The sequence below is a fragment of the Acipenser ruthenus genome, chromosome 28 (assembly GCF_902713425.1).
Source record: "Acipenser ruthenus chromosome 28, fAciRut3.2 maternal haplotype, whole genome shotgun sequence".
In the NCBI taxonomy this organism is placed as follows: Eukaryota; Metazoa; Chordata; class Actinopteri; order Acipenseriformes; family Acipenseridae; genus Acipenser; species Acipenser ruthenus.
In genome coordinates, this window is record NC_081216.1 from 21,877,305 (window position 1) to 21,900,758 (window position 23,454).

Sequence of the window (23,454 nt, forward strand, 5' to 3'; positions counted from 1 at the left end):
GTCGCGGATGGTGTCTTGCCCGGTGTCGCGGATGGTGTCTTGCCTGGTGTCGCGGATGGTGTCTTGCCCGGTGTCGCGGATGGTGTCTTGCCCGGTGTCGCGGATGGTGTCTTGCCCGGTGTCGCGGATGGTGTCTTGCCTGGTGTCGCGGATGGTGTCTTGCCCGGTGTCGCGGATGGTGTCTTGCCCGGTGTCGCGGATGGTGTCTTGCCCGGTGTCGTGGGTCTTACAGTTGGTGGAGGAGTAGTTGGTTTACTGCAGCCCGTTTTGTTGATACGCCAGTTGTGGGCTGAATCGGAACAGGATTCAACAACCTGGCTGGGTCCGCTGCAATCATTTGTCTTGTTGTTGTCACAGATTCCTAGAAGAAGAGTAACAGTACGTTGGCATATTTTGTAAAGATGACAGCCTGTAACTAAGAAGATGTATTTGGACCACCCCCCACCACCCCCCCACCCCACACACTGTTCCGATCATTAAACTGAACCCTGTGTCTTGAATTCACCACATTTTTCATCTACAAGGCCCAAGATGCTGGAAGATAAAGCAGAGGTATGAGAACTGCACAAGTCCAGGGGGAGTAAGAGCTCAGCAACGTGACACCATAAAGAAGCTTTGCATGTGTTCTTTCTTACCGCACTGTCCTTCTGTGTTGCCCTGGAAGAGTGAGTAGGGAAGCTGGATGAGGAACACCAGGCCAGTGAAGGACACATGAGCGTTGATCTCAGGGATGTACACATTGATTTCAATTCCTGTGTTTGAGATCTGGATGCCATCTCTTGAAAAGTCTGGGATGATTGGTTTGTTATCGAACATAATCTGCAGTGGGGAAAAAAAGGAGGAAAGCATTATTATTAATAATAATAATAATAATAATAATAATAATAATAATAATAATAATATCCAAACTGAAAATATGTACTTTATTGTCTAGAATTCTACTCTGTTTTCTACTGCAGATTACATTTAATTAAAGAAACGCATTCAAGTCGCAGTGCGCCTCACATGTACATGCAAGCACATTTCAAGATGCAAGCAGACATTACCTTGCTCATCTTCTGTCCATTGACTAGCAGCTGTGTCATGAACACCTCGTGGTTCTTGTAATACACAGTGAGGGATTGCGAGCAGGAGGAGAGGCCGTCTGCAGCGTCACACAGGTAGTTTTCTCCAATTATGCTGAAATTGCCGTATTTGGGTGTGATCTCCTTCACAAGAACGTATGTGCAGTCTCCTTGGAAGTCGTAGATTGTTCCATCAAAGGTGGTGTAGTGAGTATCTCCCCATCCATAACAGGTGCCTAGGAGGAAAACAAAATCGATTACTTCTGCTGCTTTGAAAAATATACTGAAAATGTAAGAACTGACACCCTGGGATCATTCAAGAAGCTGCTTGATGAGATTCTGGGATCAATAAGCTACTAACAACCAAACGAGCAAGATGGGCTGAATGGCCTCCTCTCGTTTCTTAACTTTCTTATGTTCTTATGTTCTTATGAACTGTGTAGCAAAAAATAGGTCAGCGAAATGGACTATACTTACATTGACATTCATACTGGTAGCAGCATCCAGATTCATCATACACCTTAACTGGCGGGAGGTCATTTACACATTCAATGGGTTCCACAGCCTTGCACGGCACAGGCTCCATATTGACTGTGGAGCCTCCTTCGCATGTTGCTATTGTGCATTTATCAATCTTCCAAGTCTCATGGTACTACAGGTATTAAACAGGAATAGAGAAATGGGTTTACATGAATTGTCTTTTGATGTTTGTAAAAAAAAAAAAAAAGGAGGGGGCCAGTTACACAGGTGTGTGGGCTCACTCTAAATATATGGGGGGGATACACTGTACATTCTGCTTAGTAAGGGTTAATTTCAGGCTACATGCACTGATTTCCTTTTCCTTGTCATCATAAGGGTTTGTGAAAAGGAATATCTCTGGCATTTAAAAATATTCCTATTAGGAAAATACACGTTGCCTAACATTACCTTTCTGGGAGGGTTAAGGTGATCGCAGCCTTGATGAGTGGTTTCTGGTACATGTGGTGTTGTTTCCTTACTGGTGGTTGGCTTTGTGGTTGGCTTTGTGGTGGATGGAGCACTGGTTGTTGAAGGCACAGTAGTAGAAGGGCATTCACCGGCATGTTTTACAATCTCACATTTATCACTACAGGTAGCTGTGAAGCACCATCCAGCATTATCCGTGAAGTTGTATATATTGTCTCCTAATCATTGCAAAAAAAGAGGTATTAGTTTATGTAGAAAACAACATTATTCAATGACGAAGCTGGATGTGTTCATTGCGACATTGGCTTTTAAAGAGTTTTTTTAGTGAGTTTGGAATCACTGCACAACACAGTATGCACAAAACTTTCAGCCTTGCTTTTTTGAAGAATGTTTAGGCTTTAAAAAAAGGCCTTTCCAAAAATACACCTCCTGTAATCTTTTGATTCTGACTCAATTACACATTTCAAAGCAAGTGTGAAAACATGCATTTCTTTGACCTGGTCTATTGAAGATCATTGTACTGTGCCTTTCGGGGTGTTTGCATGAAAGGTGCTTTATAGTTATTGTAAAATATTATTAAGGTAACATAAGAGTGATGCCTTACCAGGTGCATATCTGTTTCCATTGACATTGCAGGTGCATAAGGATTGGCTCGTAGAAATTCGTTCCGTGGATGTTGGTGTGGGACTGGAGGTTTTAGTGGGGGTAGACTCTGTGGTAGTGGGAGAAAGAGGAGTTGTTCCAGGCATTGTTTCTAGGGTCGTAGAAGATGGTCCTGTTGGGGTCTTAGGTGGTGTGGTTGGTTTTGTTGATGCTGGCTTTCCTGTAGTTGTTGTAACAGTGCTACTTGTTGTAGAAGCTGTTGTACTTGTCACTGGAGTTGCAGATGTTGTTGATTCAGTGGTGATTTCGGAAGTGGAAGTGGTTGTTTCTACTGGAGTTGTTGAAGAGCCAGGTGTCGGGGTAGCGGGTGGTAGAGTTGATGCAGTGATTGCAGTTTCTGCTGCTGGAGGGGTGCTTTCAGTGGTGAACGAGGTTGTCTTTTCAGTGCTGCTTGGCGTCACTGCTGTGGTTGATGAAGTTTCTGTGGCGGTATGAGGTTTGGTCACTGGGGAAGATGTTGATATCTTGGGTGGTGGAGTTGATTTTGTTGGGGTTGACTTTCCTGTAGTTGTTGATTTGTAGGTGCTGCTTTCGGCTGTAGCAGTGCTACTTGTTGTAGAAGCTGTTGTACTTGTCACTGGAGTTGCAGATGTTGTTGATTCAGTGGTGCTTTCGGAAGTGGAAGTGGTTGTTTCTTCTGGAGTTGTTATAAAGCCAGGTGTTGGGGTAGCGGGTGGTAGAGTTGATGCAGTGATTGCAGTTTCTGCTGCTGGAGGGGTGCTTTCAGTGGTGGACGAGGTTGTCTTTTCAGTGCTGCTTGGCGTCACTGCTGTGGTTGATGAAGTTTCTGTGGCGGTATGAGGTTTGGTCACTGGGGAAGATGTTGATATCTTGGGTGGTGGAGTTGATTTTGTTGGGGTTGACTTTCCTGTAGTTGTTGATTTGTAGGTGCTGCTTTCGGCTGTAGCAGTGCTACTTGTTGTAGAAGCTGTTGTACTTGTCACTGGAGTTGCAGATGTTGTTGATTCAGTGGTGCTTTCGGAAGTGGAAGTGGTTGTTTCTTCTGGAGTTGTTATAAAGCCAGGTGTCGGGGTAGCGGGTGGTAGAGTTGATGTTGTTTCGGTTGGCTTTCCTGTAGTTGTTGATTTGTAGGTGCTGCTTTCGGTTGTAGCAGTGCTACTTGTTGTAGAAGCTGTTGTACTTGTCACTGGAGTTGCAGATGTTGTTGATTCAGTGGGGTTTACGATAGGTCCAGTTACTGGTGTTGATGTGGTAAAGGTGATTATAATGGGTTTGGTTGTAACAGTGCTACTTGTTGTAGAAGCTGCTGTAGTTGTCACTGGAGTTGCAGATGTTGTTGATTCAGTGGTGCTTTCAGAAGTGGTAGTGGTTGCTCCTCCTGGAGTTGTTGTAGAGCCAGATGTCAGGATAGTTGTTGTTATGGGAGGCATTGGGGTTGTAAAGGTTGAAGATACTTTTGTTGTAGGTTCAGATGTACTGGTCGGTGGCTCTGTTGTCGTTTCACAATGATAAGCATCACAACAGAGAAACCTTATCTGATAGTTGTAGCACAGTGGAAAGATACCCTTTTGATCTTCATTTCTACATGTTAGTCCTGTAGCGATATCACATGTCACAGCTTGACCAACGTCCTCAATTAATTTTTCGAGATACTTCTCTGCCCTGCACTCAATTCTGCTTGGCATTTCGAATGACTTTTCGCATATCTTTCCCCCAGCTGCTACGATCTTGTCATAGGTTTCTGAGTCTCCACCTCCCATACCCAGAGTTGGGAAATTGGTATCAAACCACTGGGACCATTTACAGGGACGCCTGCAGGTGGTTGCAGGGCTTGTGGTGTAAGGGACTTCGGTTGAAATGGTCGGAGGTCTTTCAGGGGATGTAGATGGGATGACTGGGCGAGTGGTCGGTGTGGTTTCAGGGGATGTAGATGCGGTGACTGGGCGAGTGGCCAGCGGTGTGGTTTCAGGGGATGTAGATGGGGTGACTGGGCGAGTGGCCAGCGGTGTGGTTTCAGGGGATGTAGATGCGGTGACTGGGCGAGTGGTCAGCGGTGTAGTTTCAGGGGATGTAGATGGGGTGACTGGGCGAGTGGACAGCGGTGTAGTTTCAGGGGATGTAGATGCGGTGACTGGGTGAGTGGTCCGCGGTGTAGTTTCAGGGGATGTAGATGGGGTGACTGGGCGAGTGGCCAGCGGTGTGGTTTCAGGGGATGTAGATGCGGTGACTGGGCGAGTGGCCAGCGGTGTGGTTTCAGGGGATGTAGATGCGGTGACTGGGCGAGTGGTCAGCGGTGTGGTTTCAGGGGATGTAGATGCGGTGACTGGGCGAGTGGTCAGCGGTGTGGTTTCAGGGGATGTAGATGGGGTGACTGGGCGAGTGGCCAGCGGTGTGGTTTCAGGGGATGTAGATGCGGTGACTGGGCGAGTGGCCAGCGGTGTGGTTTCAGGGGATGTAGATGCGGTGACTGGGCGAGTGGTCAGCGGTGTGGTTTCAGGGGATGTAGATGCGGTGACTGGGCGAGTGGTCAGCGGTGTGGTTTCAGGGGATGTAGGTGGGGTGACTGGGTGAGTGGTCAGTGGTGTGGTTTCAGGGGATGTAGATGGGGTGACTGGGCGAGTGGTCAGCGGTGTGGTTTCAGGGGATGTAGATGCGGTGACTGGGCGAGTGGTCAGCGGTGTGGTTTCAGGGGATGTAGGTGGGGTGACTGGGTGAGTGGTTGACTTGCTGCTGGTCACAGGTGGTGCACTTGTCGTCGCACCGCAGCTCACAAGGTTGCAGCAGTATGCACTGATCTCATAGTTTAAGCATGTGGTTGGATTATCTTTGTTGTTGCACTTGAGCCCAAACAAACTGTTACATTGCACTACTTGTCCTAAGTCCGCTAGAGGTGTATTTGGGTATTTCTGGGCTCTGCATTGCACTTGCAGTGGATGTGCGCACACAGAATGACCTTTCTCCTTGATCTTATCATAAGTTTCATGGTCCCCTTCGTTACTGTCAGTTGGGAAGCTTACATCATACCACTCTGACCACTGGCAGATTTCCTCTAGGCAGCTAGTAGTACCACTTGTTGATTGTGAAGTTGCTGTAGGTGACGAGGGCGGAGCTGTTGTAGTTTTGCCTATGAGATAAAAAGACAGATCATTTAAAACATTTACATATATACAAAAACATTATGTCAACAGCAGTCTTTCACTGCAATCAACAGGTATTTCAGAAAGAGACCTTAGGTATTTGAGAAAGAATATGCAAACGAGAGACATAATAATAATAATAATAATAATAATAATAATAATAATAATAATAATAATAATAATAAATATGAGCATTCTGAGCTGACCATAATGCAAACAACTCTGCACCTATCTCACATTATATGCAAAACTTTATATCTGGCAACAAAAAAAAACAATCCAGAAACAATATTTCATACCAATTGGCGTGGTTGGATATGGGGTGGTGAAGTTGAACACTGTTGGGGTATGCTTTGTAGTTCCTATGGTAGTAGTTGATTGTACTGGTGGCGATGTGGTGTGCGGTGTTTTTGTTGTCTCGCAGTTGTAGATGTTTCTGTAAATGGTGCCATTTTCTCCGCAGGTAGCAGTTATACAGCTTCCTAAGCCATCAGTGGTGTTGTAGATTGTTGCACCATTTGGATACATATTCCCGTGGTAGGTACAGTAACATTCTAGTAAAGGGATCAAGACAAATAATATGATTACAAATACATGCAAAATGGACAAATCTTGGTCTGTTGTCCTTGTCTGAGCTCTCATCACTGAAATATGATGAAAAGTATAAGGGAAATTAAAAGCAATAGGCAGTAAAACTAATTTTAAATACAATCTTAGAGAGCAGTAAATACAAAGAACTCAGGAAACCAGGGAATCATAAAAGCAAAATTAAAAGAAATAGCTAGGCCTGTATGCCTTATACTGTACACGTTTCTTAAATGAATATTTCTGCTTACATTTTAACAGTTACTCTATTTAAATGCAAAGGAAAACAAATGGTATTCAGCTTACTGTGAACATCATAGCTGCAATGCACTTCCACAGATTTACAGGAGCTGAAAAAAAACAAAATAGTGTTTGATATACCCAAGGGCTATAATTACAGCTTAGTATAGCCATCCTTATAGAAATGGAAAGTGCCATGAGACATTTGATATAATCAATATTATTATTAATAACATTTAGATTAAAGGGCATACAAAACCAATGCGTAACACATTCAAAACTGGGTTACTATCAATGATTTCATGTGCTCTCATGGGATCTACTATTCCACCAGTAGTTACCATGAACAGCAGGATCTTTGTGTGTAATTACATAGAGATGGCCTGTGCAATGCTAGTAACATGTAATTACACAGTTATTACAGTGCCATTGCAGGGCTATTCACTGCCCTGTAATTTTGAGTTCCATCACCATTGCAGAGTCAATACATCATTCAGTTAAACATTATTTTTGTTGACTAAAAATATCCCCATTCTTCCCATTTATTTTTTGCAATACTGCATGCACTAAACTTCAACAGGTATTGTTGGAGTGGCAGGGTGAGTGCATATCTTAGATAAGCATGTTGGCATTTGTACACTGTGGTTCAGATGTCTTTATTAATAGATTTGAATGCACTGTAGCAAGTCAATGAATGCTTTCAGCGTTTAGTTAACTCTTATCTCCATACAGTATATAAATGTATAGATGTATACTGTAATTGTAATATACCATGATTGACAGTTCTCTGTGGAGGGAACCTCCTCTCCGTTTTTATAGTGATTTTCTTCATCGTCATAGCAACCGCAGTCTTCCTGTTTTACACACTTCATCGAATCCTCATCAAAATAGGGCTGGTTCGGTGGGCATTTTGGATAGCAACCTGTTTAAAAACAACATCTGAACATTTGAATACCTCCCCCCTTGTTTAGTATGTTATTAAACAGAAGCAGTGATGGTTAGGGTTAGGGTTAATGACGTGAAGTTAATGTATTGGGAACATGCATGGATTTCGGGAACATCTCTTTTTACTTCTTCAACTGAGGATGCAAGAGAGTAGGATCTCTGAATTTGATGGGGTTTTGGCAATTTGGTCTTGTTCAGCAGAGAGGTTACGGACTGAATTGTGACGATGGGCTGAAGTGTCCTTCTGTCAGTTTGGTGTTTTGTGTTGGGCATTAAAAGTACAGATTTGTTTGCGTTTAGCGTTTGTATGCCTATGTTTATACTGGACTAGATTGTGATGTGTTTCAGTAACGATGATTCTGCCTGTGTGAAATAGTTTCAGCCCGCTCTGCACAATCCCTACCTTCCAATCCTGGGATCTGGCTGGAGCACGTCCCACTGGGGTTCCGGCAGGTCTTCATACAGGGAGCTCCACAGGGCTTGTAGTGCCACTCACACTCGCCAGCGGGGTTGTAGTAATCACAGAACAGCGCTGGAAGAGAGGGCAGACTGAAATCCCAGTACCCAAGACACTTCCTTATCTGTTCCATCTCTCCACATGTAAACTGCTGCTTGCCAATTAATAATAATAATAATAATAATAATAATAATAATAATAATAATAATAATAATAATAATAATAAAAACAAGCCTGGTTTGATCAAACAGTATATCCAAGATAAAATTGAAAAAGAATAAAGTGGTCTGGCGACCTAAATTCTCAAGCAATTTGGATCAAAGTATGGATGAACACGGAGGGGCTTTGACGCAGAGCTTGGAAGAAAAAAGTCTGATCAGAATTGAAAACAAAATAACCAGCACAGGACAAGAGCACTAAAGGACTCCTGTGCCCTGTGTACCTGAATTATGGAGTAAGAAGATTTCAGATCACAATCAAAGATGAAATGACTTATCATCCTGCAAACAGAGAGCTCACTTATGATTATTAAAAAAATAATAATAATATTTACGGCAAATCTCAGGGCTTCTCCACGCAACGCACACGTCAGCCTCATTACAGGCCTCAGCATAGGAGGCCACAGCTGTGCAGAAACACTCGCAGTCTCCCCCAGAGTCACATGCACAGGAGTCTCTCACGCAGGCATCGTAGTACGGAGTGGGGTCCACCTGTAGAGAAAATCCATTATTGCCAGATCCGTATATGAAGTGGAAAAGGGTTAAAAAAAAAAGTTACGAACACAAGAATAGTACAAACTATATGTTATGTTTTTTTTTCAGTGTAAATCAATGCTTGTTATAATGTCATCAGTTAGGTATAGTATCTCATTGTCTGATGGGTTTCCATCATCCTTGTTACCTGAGAGTGGCAGGCCATGAACACTTTGCTCTTGATGATGCTGCACTGCTTCTGAGCCCATGACTGCCGGTAGGGGTTGGAGACACAGGGGTCTCTTGTGACCTTCGCGTCGGGGCAGCTGGGAGAGACCTTCCAGCTGTTTCCAAACTCCTGGGCGTTTACAACCATCGCCTGGCTCCTGGTAGTGAAGTCGTTCTGTCCATTCCCATCGTAGTTACCGCACAGGCCGCAGACGTGACCCTGTGAAACACAACCCACAGCCTGTGAAACCCTGGCTTTCTTTTCATATAGAAAACAAAAAGCAAACTCTGGTTGATCCAGCATTGGCTTCTACTTTCTGGCCCAATTTCCTGCTGCACTGTAATGATAAGACATTACTTTATTGTATTAATTCATTAAGATCAGCAATTAACTTTATAATAACAGTTCTTTATATATATATATATATATATATATATATATATATATATATATATATATATATATATATATATATATATAGATAGATAGATAGATAGATAGATAGATAGATAGATAGATAGATAGATAGATAGATATATAGATATATAGATATATAGATATAGTGCAGAAAATTCAAAAACAGCATGCAGCTCTCTATCCAAGGAGAATCAGGATCCAACAGGACACTCATCGATCACAAGAAATACTTAATACAGCTGAATGAGAGAAGTGAAAAATCCAGCCCGATATCCCTTACCTGGAAATTGGGGCTGAGTTTGATGAACATGCTGGTCTTCTTGTCCCACATGAGGATTAATCCGTTCTTGGCTTCGATGACCATGTAAATTCCCATGGTGCTGATCTTGTAGGGTAACTCTTCCCCCGAGTCTCTCTGGACCACCTGGTAGTGTCCTTCAGACAGTATCAGCTCAGTGTTCTAATAAATGAAAAAAATAAAGCATGTTAATTAAGCATAACAAAGCCTAGTCCGCCCCCCTCAAAAGAAAATATTGCAGCCTTTAACCAAGCACATTGTTGAGGAAGGAATAAGGTTTAATAAGATGGCTTTGATCTTTTAAGTTTCACTTTCTCTGTAAAGATGCCACAACAGGTGGTGAATGACATGTGCTAAACTGTGTGTTACCCCGAGGAACAGCTTGATGGCCTTGGAGCAGGTGGTCAATGACATATGCTAAACTGTGTGTTACCCCGAGGAACAGCTTGATGGCCTTGGAGCAGGTGGTCCCTGTGGTGCCACAGGGAATGTTCTCAGTGATCACTCTGAAGGTGCCATTGGCTGAATTGCCACTGCAGTAGTCCTGCAATGGAAGAAACAAGGAGCTTGGTAAAAAGAATCGCTAGCGCTAATGAATATAGGAAAGAGCAGAAATGGCTTTGAAAGAACAGGGTGCTTTTATAACCTCAGCTCATTGCAGCCTGTTGCATTCAAGTACAGCCAGCTTTGTGGAAACATACCTGAGTGAGGGTGTATTCACAGTCTCCATTGAAGCTGAACCTCTTCCCATCAAAAGTGATGTAATGCCCGTCTCCGTAGATGGCACAGGTACCCTGGCACTGTTTATCTGTACACTGCCATTTTCTGTCCTTGCAAGTACTTAGAATCAAAGACACATATATATATAAATATTAGAAAAAACATGAATTAACAGCATACACATAGTAAATAAAATCATGCACATCAGGTAGTCTAAACCCAAAGGATCCTTGGTGAATTTCTCATGAACTGGAATGAGATGATGGCCCAGTTTCTGCAGTGAAGGATGGTGGATTTGACATACCAGGTGTTGCAGTCTGCTTTGATTGTCTCTCCAGGTTTGTAGGAGGCTCCGTTGTGGATGCAAGGACACTGGTTCTCAGAGACACAGCCTCCCCTCCCATCTGAAAGCAGACCCTGTGGGCACACGCAGCCGGAGGCACACTCTATGCTGTACTGTTAAGAGAAGAGAAATCGAAACGTTATTCCAACCCGCTGTGGTATCCTGGTGTGGTTAAGCTTCTGATGATGTTCTTGAAATTCTTTAAAGGTTCCCTGGAATGTATAAAAAATGTTCCCATTCACTTACACACTCCATATCCAGGGTCTGACAGCTCTTCTGACACTCAGATCCACGTGTATCTTTTGTAGCATTGCTACAATCAAAGTAGACCATTGGTGCTACGCAGCCTGCAAAGGAGAAATCAGTGGTTAGTTTCGAATACCGCAGCTGAATTTCTTCTGTCACAGGCATATCTGTAATAGTGAGCATATCTGTATTCACTTAAAGATCAATGGTTAAACATGCCATATAATGTACAGCAGACTTCTGGGGTAAATCGCTGAAACAAAGACGACTAAATAAGTAATCAGGTAACTAAAACTGCTTACTTGGTTGTGCAGATTCTCCAATGCAGTTCAGTTTCCCTTGCTTGCAAGTGCTAAAATGAAAACGAGATGCTCAGATTAGATTAGATTAGATTAGATTCAATTACTGTAGTTGATCTTTTCAAATGTTTGCCCTCACTTCATCAATCAACACTAAGGCTGAGATTTTCCATAGCAAATATTTCACAAACTGACTGTATCAGGGATGAAATTACTCGTGCACACCACTAGTGGTCATTTCTATACTGGCCTCATTACAGAAATGCCACCTTGCTCAGGCTTCATACAGTATTGTTAAGCACACACATATAATGAAATAATAAACAGATCAAAAATAAGTATTATGCAAATTCAGAGGGTGTCAAAAATTCCTTTAAGAAACTGAACAAAAAAAACCTACCACATGGCTCCGTCCCTGGTGATGACCTCTCCAGCTGGCACAACTGACCCCTTGTTGTAACACGGGCAGCTAGCAGGTGGGACGCATTTGCCTTCCTCGTCCATGTAGGTCCCCTCTGCACACCCACACCCGTCCACAGGTACAAACTTCACCTTGCAGGTGTAGTCCGGCTCACTGAGGGAGCGGCAGGTGCGATCACAGCCGGTCATGCTGTAGCTGTAGGTCAGCGTCTTAGGGCAGGAGGTGTACTTGGCTGAAGAAATAAATGGGAATAAATGATTAGACTAGGCTTTCGGAAGACGCGTTTCAAAGTCAACTCTTACCTTAATTGAACCAGGGTAACATTCAGTCTCCTGAATTGAAATTAGATAAGTATATTACAACTGTGGTCTTTGAAGCAAGAGATCCGAGTGTAGTTTTAAATGTTCATGTGCAATCGGATGTGCTTTAATGTATCTTTGTAAGAAATCAGGTGGTTTAGCTTGCTTGGGTAACTAAGACTCTCGAGATACGTACTGCAGATGCTGCTTCTCCAGCCGTCCAGCTGGACCCCCTTAGCAGCGCAGGCACGGACGTACGAGGAGATGGCTGCACACATGCACTCCTCGCTCCTCTCACAGTTACAGCTGTCGTACATGCAGCTCTGCGGACAGCGAGAGACGCATTAGTAAAACGTACAGGAGGGACAGCTGAAAAGAGGGCTAGTATAAACTTTCAGAACAAAAAAGCTAAAACAAAGCATACTTCATTTCAAAAAGATTTAGAGAGGCAAAAGAAAATATCCCAAGTAACAACTTTGTAAGCTAGTTGATTGCCGCTAGGACACAGGTCCCAGGTAGATTTGTATTTAATGGTGGTGCAGTAGATCGTTGAAAAGTTTAAAAACATACTGTTTTGTAGGTGGCAGGGTTGATCACGGGATGGCAGGCAGCAAAAGAACCCTGAGGGTCTAGCAGCATGGAGCACCAGTGCTGGGCGTATTTCTCTGTGAAACGGAAAGAAAAGTCAGCAGAACATTATTTACAAGGGTACTGCGAACTTCATTGATGGCGAAATAATTGATATGCATGGTGCTCTCAATCAGATAGAAGCCAATATAAGAGAATGTATTCATCGTTAACCCTTAAGATATCAACCTAAAACTTAATTTTAAACAGCTGGTGTTGTACAGCAATAGGGCGCATACCATTCTCAACACTCAGACTGCAAGGGTTATCGTAGGTGTCCTTGACATCTGGGCAGCTCGCTTGGGTCTTCCAGCTGTTGGCAAAGGCAGAGGCCGTTCCCTCCACCACTCCGCTGCTGACTTTGAAATCATCAGCCTGAACGTCGTTAAAATTACCGCAGAGCCCTGGATAAAAAGAGCAATTGTGGGACTTTACAGAAACTCAGAAATCAATGAACATATATATATATATATATACATACATATATATACATATATACACATACATATATATATATATATATATTCCTTTTGTTTCAGTTGGCAACAATTCTAGTATAGTTATAATAGAAAATAAATACGTGAAGGATGATAAGTCTCGTCAAACCATGAAAACACCTACCACATGTCTGACCCTTGTAAGGGAAACCTGCAATGATGTAGACCTGCATAATGGGAGTGAGCTGGATCTCCAGCACCAGGTCAAAGGAGGTTTGAACAAAGATGTAGAACGAGGATGGTCTGAAGATGGTTACATTGGCTACAAAATACAAGAGGACATCGTTAGAGTCATGGAGATGGTCTTTAAGAATGTAGTGACTGTCCCCTTCAGAACAGTGACCGAAGCTATGGTTCTAATGAGACCATGTGGTCTGTTGTCACCAATCAAAATCTAGGACATGAACAAGCAAGGTCAGTACAACCGTGCAAGAGAAACATTGGGGGTGTTTGAGTGACTATCCCGAAAGGGAAGAAGTGCATGAAAAACAACTTATTGTGAATAATTATTGAAATTATAACAACGATTCAAATGGTCCATAAAATTATTCGAGAAGAGGAAGAGAAGATGCTTACCTGTATACAATGGCAGCTGAGCGAACATGCCGTTCATGTAAACATTTCCACTTGGATTGATGCTGAAGACCTAATAATAGGACATCAAGAGTCAGAACTTACACTTCTAGAATATAGCACAGTAGACACAGTGTTCGTATGGTACCAAATCATTGGGAAAAAAAACGTTATATATTATATATATTATCGAATATTTTGTGTTTTAATTTGACTTACGCTTTGTCCTCCTGCAATAGCAAGGGTGATAGACTTTAGGCATGTCTCTGTGTCTGTCAGCCCGCACTTGACAATGTCACCGAGCACTGTAAATGCATTGCTTTGGCAAGTCTAAAGAAATGGAAGACAAAACAAAAGGTTGATATGCAGTCTGGGGAGACATACCGACGTCTCATAAATGGTGCTTTCAAAGGGGGGAGGGGGGTGCTTTCTTTAGTGCCCACCTTTGAGAGGACATAGGAACAGTCTCCGTGGAAGGTGAAGTCTTGGCCATCGTATGAGGTGATGTGGGACCCTCCCTTAACAGAACAGTATCCAGGGCAGTCCAGGTCATTGCAGGTCCACTGTCCTTCATTGCAGGTGCTGCAGTGAAGAATCAAATGCTCAGGCAACAGCCAATTTAACCAAACAGGTGGCTTTTGTTTTTGTTTTATAACTTAAAAACTTATGCTATTCTTTATTACACTTTGGTATGCTTCTCTACCACGATGCCTTATAAAAATGTCCCATAGTCTAATAAAGCACAGCGAAAGCATGGTAAAGCACAGGTAAGCATTGAAGAGAACAGCAAGGTATGGTAAAGCATATTAATAAACATGGCATTGTATAACCATGGGAAAAGCGAATGCAAAAATACCATGCTAAAATACAAGGGTAAACTTTTACAAGGAGTGTGCCAAAGTACATTCTTAAACATGCGTTAAATATGAGTATAACGATTCACAGTGGAACATGATATTGGGGTTATATTACACAATCTAAAAACATCTACTATTTATATACACAGGCTATTTATAGATACTGTCAAAAAATAGTTGTTGTTTTTTTTGTTGTTGTTTTTTTACAAAATTCTGCCAGAAATACATAGTATAGACATTTACTGTAGAATCTAATATTGCTGTTTTATTTTCTCAAATGAGACTGGGACAATGGTACATTTAAATCAGACATTGCCTGTGTTAACACACACATTTTCTGAAGTACAGGATTCTGCCAATAGCAATGGTAAGAGAATGAGTAAGACATACCAGTGACGGCAGTTGCTGGAGTAAGACTCTCCAGGACTGTATGTTTTTCCATTGTAGCTGCACGAGCACTTTTGTAGCGGGATACAGCCACTCTGGTTAATGTCATCAAAAACAGTTCCTGTGAAAGAAAAGTTGACAATTCAGACAAAACTCCTAGCTTAGCCTTGGTACAGAATGCACAGTTACTGTAAAATGATTCCAAAATACATACGTCTATTGAAAACTAATCATGACAGTGTGAATAATCAAGCAATGATGTGACTGTAAATTACGGAAATAAAAAAGTGCTGTATTCCTTACCTGCTGGGCAGAAGCAGCCATCAGTGCAGTGGTCCTCACAGAGGTGACCTCGGTCAGGGTTGGAGCAGGTGTCAGTGCAGGGAATCCCACACTCCTGGAACTCCATGTTCATTGGGCATTTCTTACCTGGAAAACAACAGTGACGCCCATGAGACCCCCGACAGTACAAATTGATGGTTTTAATAGAGTTGAAAAAACACTGAAATAATATGGTTTATCCATCCATTATCAATAACCTCTTCATCCTATAGAGGGTCGCAGTGAGCCAGAGCCTAACCTGGCAGACACAGGGAGCAAGGCAGGACTACACCCCAGATGGAACGCCAGTCTATCACAGGGCAACACACTCACGCGGCAATTTAGAGAGACCAATCAACCTGACCACATGTCTTTGGATGGTGGGAGGAAACCGGAGTGCTCGGCAAAAACCCACGCGAACACGGGGAGAACATGCAAACTCCACACAAACCCAGGACCCTGGAGCTGTGAGGCAGCAGCGCTAACCACCGCGCCACCATGCCGTCCTCTAATATGGTTTCTAAAACTTGAAATAGCTTTTCTTTTAATAAAATGGAAATGAAATGTAGAAATGGAGTACGGTAAGCTTACCGCAGAATTGATCTGTTCTCCAGTTCTTGGGTTTTCCGCCAGCGTGCACACACTGCCGCGAGTATTCAGAGATGGTACTGCACATGCAGAAATGGTTAGTGATGTTGTTACACTGGCACATGTCTTTAACACAGGCATCGACAAACGCTTCTATAGGTACCAGGTCCTTGCAGGTGGCGAAGGTAGGGCTGGACAGAATCTGCTCACACAATGGTCTCTGTAACAGATATAGAGAATGAAGATGCTCAGACGCAAATCACTAAAAATTAGTTTCATATGTATTATTGTTATTACAACAGCAGAAGATTAATAATCTTTCATCTGCATGATGATATGATGATATGCAGTACAAGAAAATAAAACCCTGCTGCACATTCATTGTTAGTTGTTAGTCTGTCTTTTATAACGCTAGTACCTTTGATAATATGAGCATCCTCTCTTGTAGTGAACCCCCTTATAAAAGGTTCCCCCTAGTAAAAGCCTAGCAAAGTCTAGTAAAGCACAGTGGGTAAACTATGGTAAATGCATAGTATAACCATGGTAAATATGCAAAAATACCATCCAAATCTACCGTGGTAAACTTAAAGTGTTATCTCAGAATATAATGTGTGTTTGCAGACGTTCTGTTTGTGGCGTGTGGAAAGCAGGCCTCACCACATCGGCGCACTCGTCCTCAGATGGAGGACTGAGTTCAATGCATGTTTCTGTTGGGCTATCCATCTTCCAGAAGTTTGCAAAATCCAGAGGAGATATTTTCACACCTAGAAACAATTAAATGTCGTCACATTTTAAACTAACACACTAGATAAAAATGCAATGTGGTCACACTTTAACCTACCAGACTCAATGACACGTATTTACGCTTGTAATAACACACACTGCTCTGCGGTCAGAATGCTGCGGCATGCTCAATTGCAAAATGAAAATCTTAGCCTCGTGCTCACGTCTTTTGTAACAATGTATTTGGAATGTAAATAGACTGTACAATATACCCACGTGGGCAATTACATTGTAACATATCATGCGATGAGAGATACGTGTGTAAAATATGAACAGTGTGCTATCACGATACTTCTAAAGGTATTCAGACACCCTCCTGTTATATTGCACTTTAGTGTATAAGCAGCAGGCTGAGCTGTGGGAAGACGCACAAGCTTACCATTTTGAATGATCTCATCATAGACCTGAACTCCATTGAAGTCCCCACAGAGGCCACACGTCTGGTTCATATATTTGGCATCGAGTTCCAGCTGCAGGGAGAGACAGCGAGCCTTAGCAAAGGGAACTGACACAATTTTTGCAATGCTGTTTATTAAGAAAGTTGCCGTACATACTGTACAGCATGCATATTACTAGGACTGAAGGAAACGAGTTAAAAAGCAAACATGCTCCTTTTGCGTCTGGTTTTGGAGAAAACCTTTACCACCCAAAAGGAGCTGTTAGGAGTATGTAGATCAGGTTCCTACCACAAGAGAATCATCCTCGTTCCATATGGCAACCAGCCCGAGTTTAGCCGTGACCTTGATGAAAGAATTGATCTTTTCAATCAGGACACCAGACTGGCTGAAAGGCAGGGTAACCCTGGAAGAAAAAGGATATTAGCACTGGTTAGGGCCGGCAGCATTATTAAAGCTGTTGGAAGCTGTTTAATTCATTATAATATAATATTTCTGTATACAATAATTACGTAAAAATATAAAGCTGTAGGATACACTTTACATTATCACTTTACAGGAGGCTGTGTGGTGCAGTGGTTAAAGAAATGACTTTGTAATCAGGAGGTCCCCGGTTCAAATCCCAGCTCAGCCACTGACTCATTGTGTGACTCTGAGCAAGTCACTTAACCTCCTTGTGCTCCGTCTTTCGGGTGAGATGTACTTGTAAGTGAATATGCAGCTGATGCATAGTTCACACACCCTAGTCTCTGTAAGTCACCTTGGATAAAGGTGTCTGCTAAATAAACAAATAATAATACATTAAGTGTATGTATTGTGTCAAAAGGTTTACACGTTAAGCACATTATAACTATGCATAATAACATTGCCATTATGTGTAAGCACACGTGTATTTGCTAAGTAACTGCTATTTAAACACACAGTAATTAGAGACGCTTCAAGTAAAGCGATACCACACTGTCTATGTTTGCTGTAAATCCCTACACTGTGTTCAAGGCTGATCACAAGCACTCACTGCTTCTCGTTGACCGAGATGGCGTTCTTGGTTATTTCCAGAACTGTCCCTTCCAGCTTCATGGTTATGGTGCTGATGGTGGGCAGGTCGTTGACGACCGCTCGTCTCATCTGGATGTTGAAGTCCTCGTAGTTGCTCTTGCACTGCGAGGTGAGGACGTAGTTGCAGGTGGAGGGGAGATTAAACACGTCTCCATCAAACATCTTGAAGTGGTAGTTACCCCATGTGCTGCACACGCGGCCGTTGTGAGCAGGGTTCACGCCTGAGAAAGGAACAGCGGAAACCTTTTTAATGTTGATCTTGGACGTGATACTTATTAGAATAGCTATCCAAAGTGCTGGCCACTTGAACCACTGCTGAATGCAGCTTTCATGTATCTCCAGCATACAGTAGGTTAACATCACAGATGCAATTACTGGCAGACATACAAGGGCTTGATTTATTGACACGTGGTTGGCAAATACAAATAGAATGAAGTGCTGAAATCAGATTATTGATCTTACCAGATATAATGGACTTTATCATTCCTGGGATGATGTTAACTCTTGTTCCGCCCGTTTCCTGCACCTCTGGTTGAGACCCTGTTGGGAGACACATATGGGTGGTTGCTTATTGGTGGTCTGTGTTTATTTATTGATTTTTGTTTTTCAAATCAGAATAGACAATGCTTTTTTGACGGCAATGTTGCTGAGTTTCAAAATACCATTCATCATTTCAAATGGCAAAACACATCGAAAAGACACAAACCATTTTGAAAGAAAACAAAACAAGCTGTAAACATTAGCCTACAACATATACAGGGTAATAAACATGTATGTGTATCATACACAGTGATGCTGTGCATACAAGCTTTGTGGTTGAACTCGATGACCTTAACGCTGTGCTGTACAATGTTCATTTCTGTAGACAAGCTTGGAATGTGACAGTCGAGATAAAATAAAAAAATGATCTCTCTAATCACATAAATGTAAATTAATTGTACTTATTTCTTTGCAGTTTTAGCTAACCAATCAAACTAACACTTCTTCTGTGTATTTTCTGTATTAAAGAAACATATTTATGTACAGTTTGGTCCAAATACAAGCCATTTAAAATAAAGAGCTGTCTGTAATGCATGTGTGCATACAGTAGACTGATTGATCCACAGATAGATGTTTCAGTGCAATTCCTATGCAATGCTAACTTAACATATTAAGAAACAGAAATAAAATCAATTCTTACCACTCATAGTTGAGACATTAGCAGCAGATACCAGCCATAGAAGCACCCACAGCGGTACCCCCCCTCTTAAGCCCATCTTGCCCTGTAGTTCTCTATTAGGATCTCCACAGGTACAGTACAGGTGCTCTCTGCAAGGTGCTCCTACCTGGGTTCTGCTCCCTTTTATAATGGAAGTCTGGGGAGGGCCCCAGGTGTCTGGAGGAGCTCTGAGGAGGTGGAGCTGTAGGGTAAAGTAAATAGACGCATGAATTCTTAAGACATGGGCACACTGTTTGAAGAAGGGGAGTGGAAGGTTCTGTTGGGACAAAAGATGTCATAGGCTTGGGAGTAGCTGGGGAAACTCATTAGGGCTACAGAACCGACCCGTCACTCAATTGCGTGTCCACTTCATTTTGTTGAATATTAATATCAAAAAGAGTTTTATAGAAACTTTAATAATAAAACTAAAAAAAAGATATGATGGCAAATTCAGGTTTTGTAAATCTGTATCTGGTTTGAAATAGAAGCAAGGATGGATTATTTAAAGAAAACTCGTATCAATCTGTGCAGTGCAGAATCTTTAGTTTTTTACAGCACAGAAGCACAAACGTAATGATCAAATGAAATGAGCAATGAAAAATCCTACCTGGTAAAAGCCAGATATTTTATCTGTAGATATTAAAAAAGTCAACATTTTACTATTTTTCTACTTAAGCTGCTAGATAGATGAGCCGGCAACAGTTAAAAGCAGCGTCTCCATAATTTCGGCTCAGAGTGTAATTTAGCAGATCAGTTTAGAACAAATTGCATTCAAACACTCATCTAAGAGAAAAATGTACAGATTAGAGACGGGATATAAGTAACTGCATTGAGCGTTTCATCAAAAACCATGTCAAATGAAGAACAAATATTCCACTTGTCCTTTTAACTAGTTTTGAAGAGGGGACAGTTACCTATTCAGGGTTACCAAGATATGTATGAAGTGTTATTGTACTGCACTCTTGTTTTTGGTATAGTTATTTCATTTAGTTAGTTTGGTGCTAGAGATATCCAGACTAAAAGCTTCACATGTGTACTTGATTTTCTGTTAGAGGTTATAAGACTCTGTTCTGTTCTCTTAAGTGCTGAGCGGAGCCAGTTGACTCTAATAATCAATAAGTGCCAGTTTGTTAACACTACACACATTCCAATGCATGAATCCCATCCTGGAGGGACCCATGCCATTGCACTACTGACTAGTGTTTCATTGTGCAGAAAAAGCAACTAGGAGCTGAACCGAGCGCAGCAAACGTTTTCAATTTGCGACTTTAAATTTGTGATTTGTAAATCATTTTTAAAAAGCTCAAACGAGGTAAAGCACTATATATATAGATAGATAGATAGATAGATAGATAGATAGATAGATAGATAGATAGATAGATAGATAGATAGAGCCTGGGGAAAGCAATAACAGAGCACATTTACCATAGAATGTTGATAGATGTTGATTTAATATAATGAGGTACCGGTATGCAGGGTACATTTACATTTCGTCCAGCCCTTAGAACAATAGATGACAAGTTGTGGGTGGCTAACATCACTAGTGACTCAAGTGAATCATATCCTATCACCTTAATTAATTTATCCTAAAACACACACCATCAGGACCTAGCATCCAAGAGGGCTGTTGTTGATCGCTGGTTTGGAGTTGCTGGGTGGAACATTCTTTTAATCGATATTCCAAATGACCCAGGAACTGGATCCTGGTTATTATAATGATGTAAATTAAAAAAAATGGCCTGATATGTCAGTCATTATGTTTGTGTTTTACAAAAGACTAAAGCCATTGACGTAGTTTACTCAGGGGTGTCAATACCTCTTGAAACAATACAGGTTGTTAATTCATCTAGCTCTACAAAGTGATGTGAGAATGCACCCTTTGATTTTTTGCATGGATAACATTATTTGAGTCGTTTAACTGAGGGACTGAATTACAATGGATTATTGCAATTCAGTGACTGACTTTAGAGTCTGGATTAGGTTAAACTAACAGGGGTGGCCAAAGTTGTCTTTGTTCCAGCCCTGTTCTAAGTTGTTCAATTGAACCCAATTAAACCTCCATCCAGACCCTGAAGTAGTTCATTCTGTCATTTTACCTGTTAAACCTGGAGTGGAGGGCCCTCCAGGACCGTGATTGGACATACCTGGTTAAAGGTTTTGAAAATTGTGATTTAAGGTCAGGATTGTGGTTTATGAGTAGAAACACTTCTGGAAAGTGGAGGTGTGATCTCTCATTTAGATTGTCTTGTCCTTAGACAAATTGTTTTCTTTTATAGCTCTATGTAGCCCCTTATCAAAAGCATCACTGAGCTAAAATGAACACATGTTTCTTTTATCCAGAGGATACACGTGGAGACGAGATTCGGATGAACTTTCTGCTTATCCGTAACGTATGCACTCGTCCCAAATGAAAGCAAAAAAAGGCTAAAGCACCTCAATACAGGCCTCAATACAGGCAGGTCAACCTCTTAGTGAATCAGGTATTCCAGAAAGTAACGATTAACCTGTCCCTCTGAAACAATCTTCCCCTGGTTACCATGCCCAGACTCTTAGAGCACATGGGATGTTTCCTACCCATACCAATTTGTCATTTAACTATTCAATAAGCAAGTCAACAGCATGATTAAGCGTTATTTATTCGTGGGGAATGATAGGATAGGTGCTGTCCAGGATCTCGCTCTATGGCCTGGCAGGAGCCGTCCTCCTATGAGGTGAGACCAAGGCTGGGTGATGGGACCCATCGACCCCCCAAAGTAGACGTGAGTGGGGGACAGAACTTCATGACAGAAGGACGGAGGATTGTGGTAAACCAATAAACGAAGAAGAAAGGCTGTTGTTTCGCCTCTGCAAGACTTTTAAAAACACACACACTTATATAGTTTCTATGGAAAATGTCAATGAATTGCATCTTAGAGAAGGGGTACATGTTCAATTGAGAGCAGCAAGCGAGCTGGGATTGAACACGCAACAGGAGAAAGAGTGAGCAGGATGTTCAAGGCCAAACAGGACTTGATTTGTGCTGTTTTACTTGGCACTCACACAACAGCATTTCTTAAAACAGAAAGAAAAGGTTTTTAATAGGTTTGGCCCTGCTTAAGCAGGTATACAAGTTTATCACAAAATCAGGTATTTCCTTTTTCCAGCAGCTAAAAGCAAACAAACGGATTTGTCACTGCACTGGTATCTTGAAAACTCTTTTTAATTGGTTCTCATTATTTCTGTTTTTGTCATCTTTTCTGTAGGAGTGCCAACAATCTACAACCCTGGGATGGTTCCAATGGGGGTTCCAATTCACAGCCCCTCTATATATACAGTGCCTATAGAAAGTCTACACCCCCTTTCAAAATGTTCACCTTTTGTTGCCTTATAGCCTCGAATTAAAATGCATTAAAATAGTTTTTTTTTCGTTTATCTACACATCCTACCCCACAACTTCCAAATGAAAAAAATAGGTTCCCTCTGCTGCGTAGTGCATTTCAAAGCAAAGACCATGAACACCAAAGCACTTTCAAAAGAACTCCGGGACAAAGTTGTTGAAAGGCACAGATCAGGGGATGGGTATAAAAAAAATATCAAAGGCCTTGAATATCCCTTGGAGCACGGTCAAGACGATTATTAAGAAGTGGAAGGTGTATGCCTAGATCAGGCCGTCCCTCCAAACTGGATGACCGAGCAAGAAGGAGACAGATCAGAGAGGCTACCAAGATGCCAATGGCAACTTTGCCAGAGCTACAGGCTTTTATGGCCAAGACTGGTCAAAGTGTGCATGTGACAACAATATCACAAGCACTCCACAAATCTGGCCTGTATGGTAGGGTGGCAAGAAAGCTCAAGAAAGCCCACCTTGAATCCCGTTTGAAGTATGCAAAAAACACTCAGGAGATTCTATAGCCATATGGCAAAAAGTTTTGTGGTCTGACAAAACTAAAATGGAACTTTTTGGCCTAAATGCAAAGCGTTATGTTTGGCGCAAACCCAACACAGCACATCACCCAAAGAATACCATCCCTACTGTGAAGCATGGTGGTGGCAGCATCATGTTATGGGGATGTTTCTCATCGGCAGGGACTGGGGCACTTCTCAGGATAGAAACCTGCTGCTGCCCTCTGCAAGAAAGCTGGAACTGGGACGGAAGTTCACCTTTCAGCATGACAACGACCCAAAGCACACAGCCAAAGCTACACTGGAGTGGCTAAGGAACAAAAAGGTAA

General features: G+C 42.1%; 1 protein-coding gene across 1 annotated transcript; it reads right to left on the bottom strand.

Annotated features, from left to right (window-relative positions):
* Positions 1 to 517: 517 nt before the first annotated feature.
* Positions 518 to 22,884, bottom strand: LOC117434528 (mucin-5B-like; the record flags this gene model as incomplete). Its single annotated transcript, XM_059002784.1, has 33 exons — positions 518 to 534; positions 636 to 819; positions 1,047 to 1,300; positions 1,542 to 1,716; positions 4,358 to 5,470; positions 6,155 to 6,324; positions 6,662 to 6,705; positions 7,367 to 7,517; positions 7,944 to 8,072; positions 8,551 to 8,707; positions 8,898 to 9,137; positions 9,616 to 9,795; positions 10,067 to 10,177; positions 10,335 to 10,473; positions 10,658 to 10,809; positions 10,943 to 11,043; positions 11,245 to 11,294; positions 11,642 to 11,894; positions 12,158 to 12,284; positions 12,532 to 12,626; positions 12,828 to 12,992; positions 13,210 to 13,347; positions 13,662 to 13,731; positions 13,878 to 13,988; positions 14,102 to 14,240; positions 14,906 to 15,023; positions 15,206 to 15,331; positions 15,815 to 16,031; positions 16,469 to 16,575; positions 16,974 to 17,064; positions 17,281 to 17,395; positions 18,005 to 18,269; positions 22,866 to 22,884. Coding segments are annotated over 33 exons (5,523 nt in total), but the record flags the coding sequence as incomplete, so codon positions are not given.
* Positions 22,885 to 23,454: the final 570 nt, after the last annotated feature.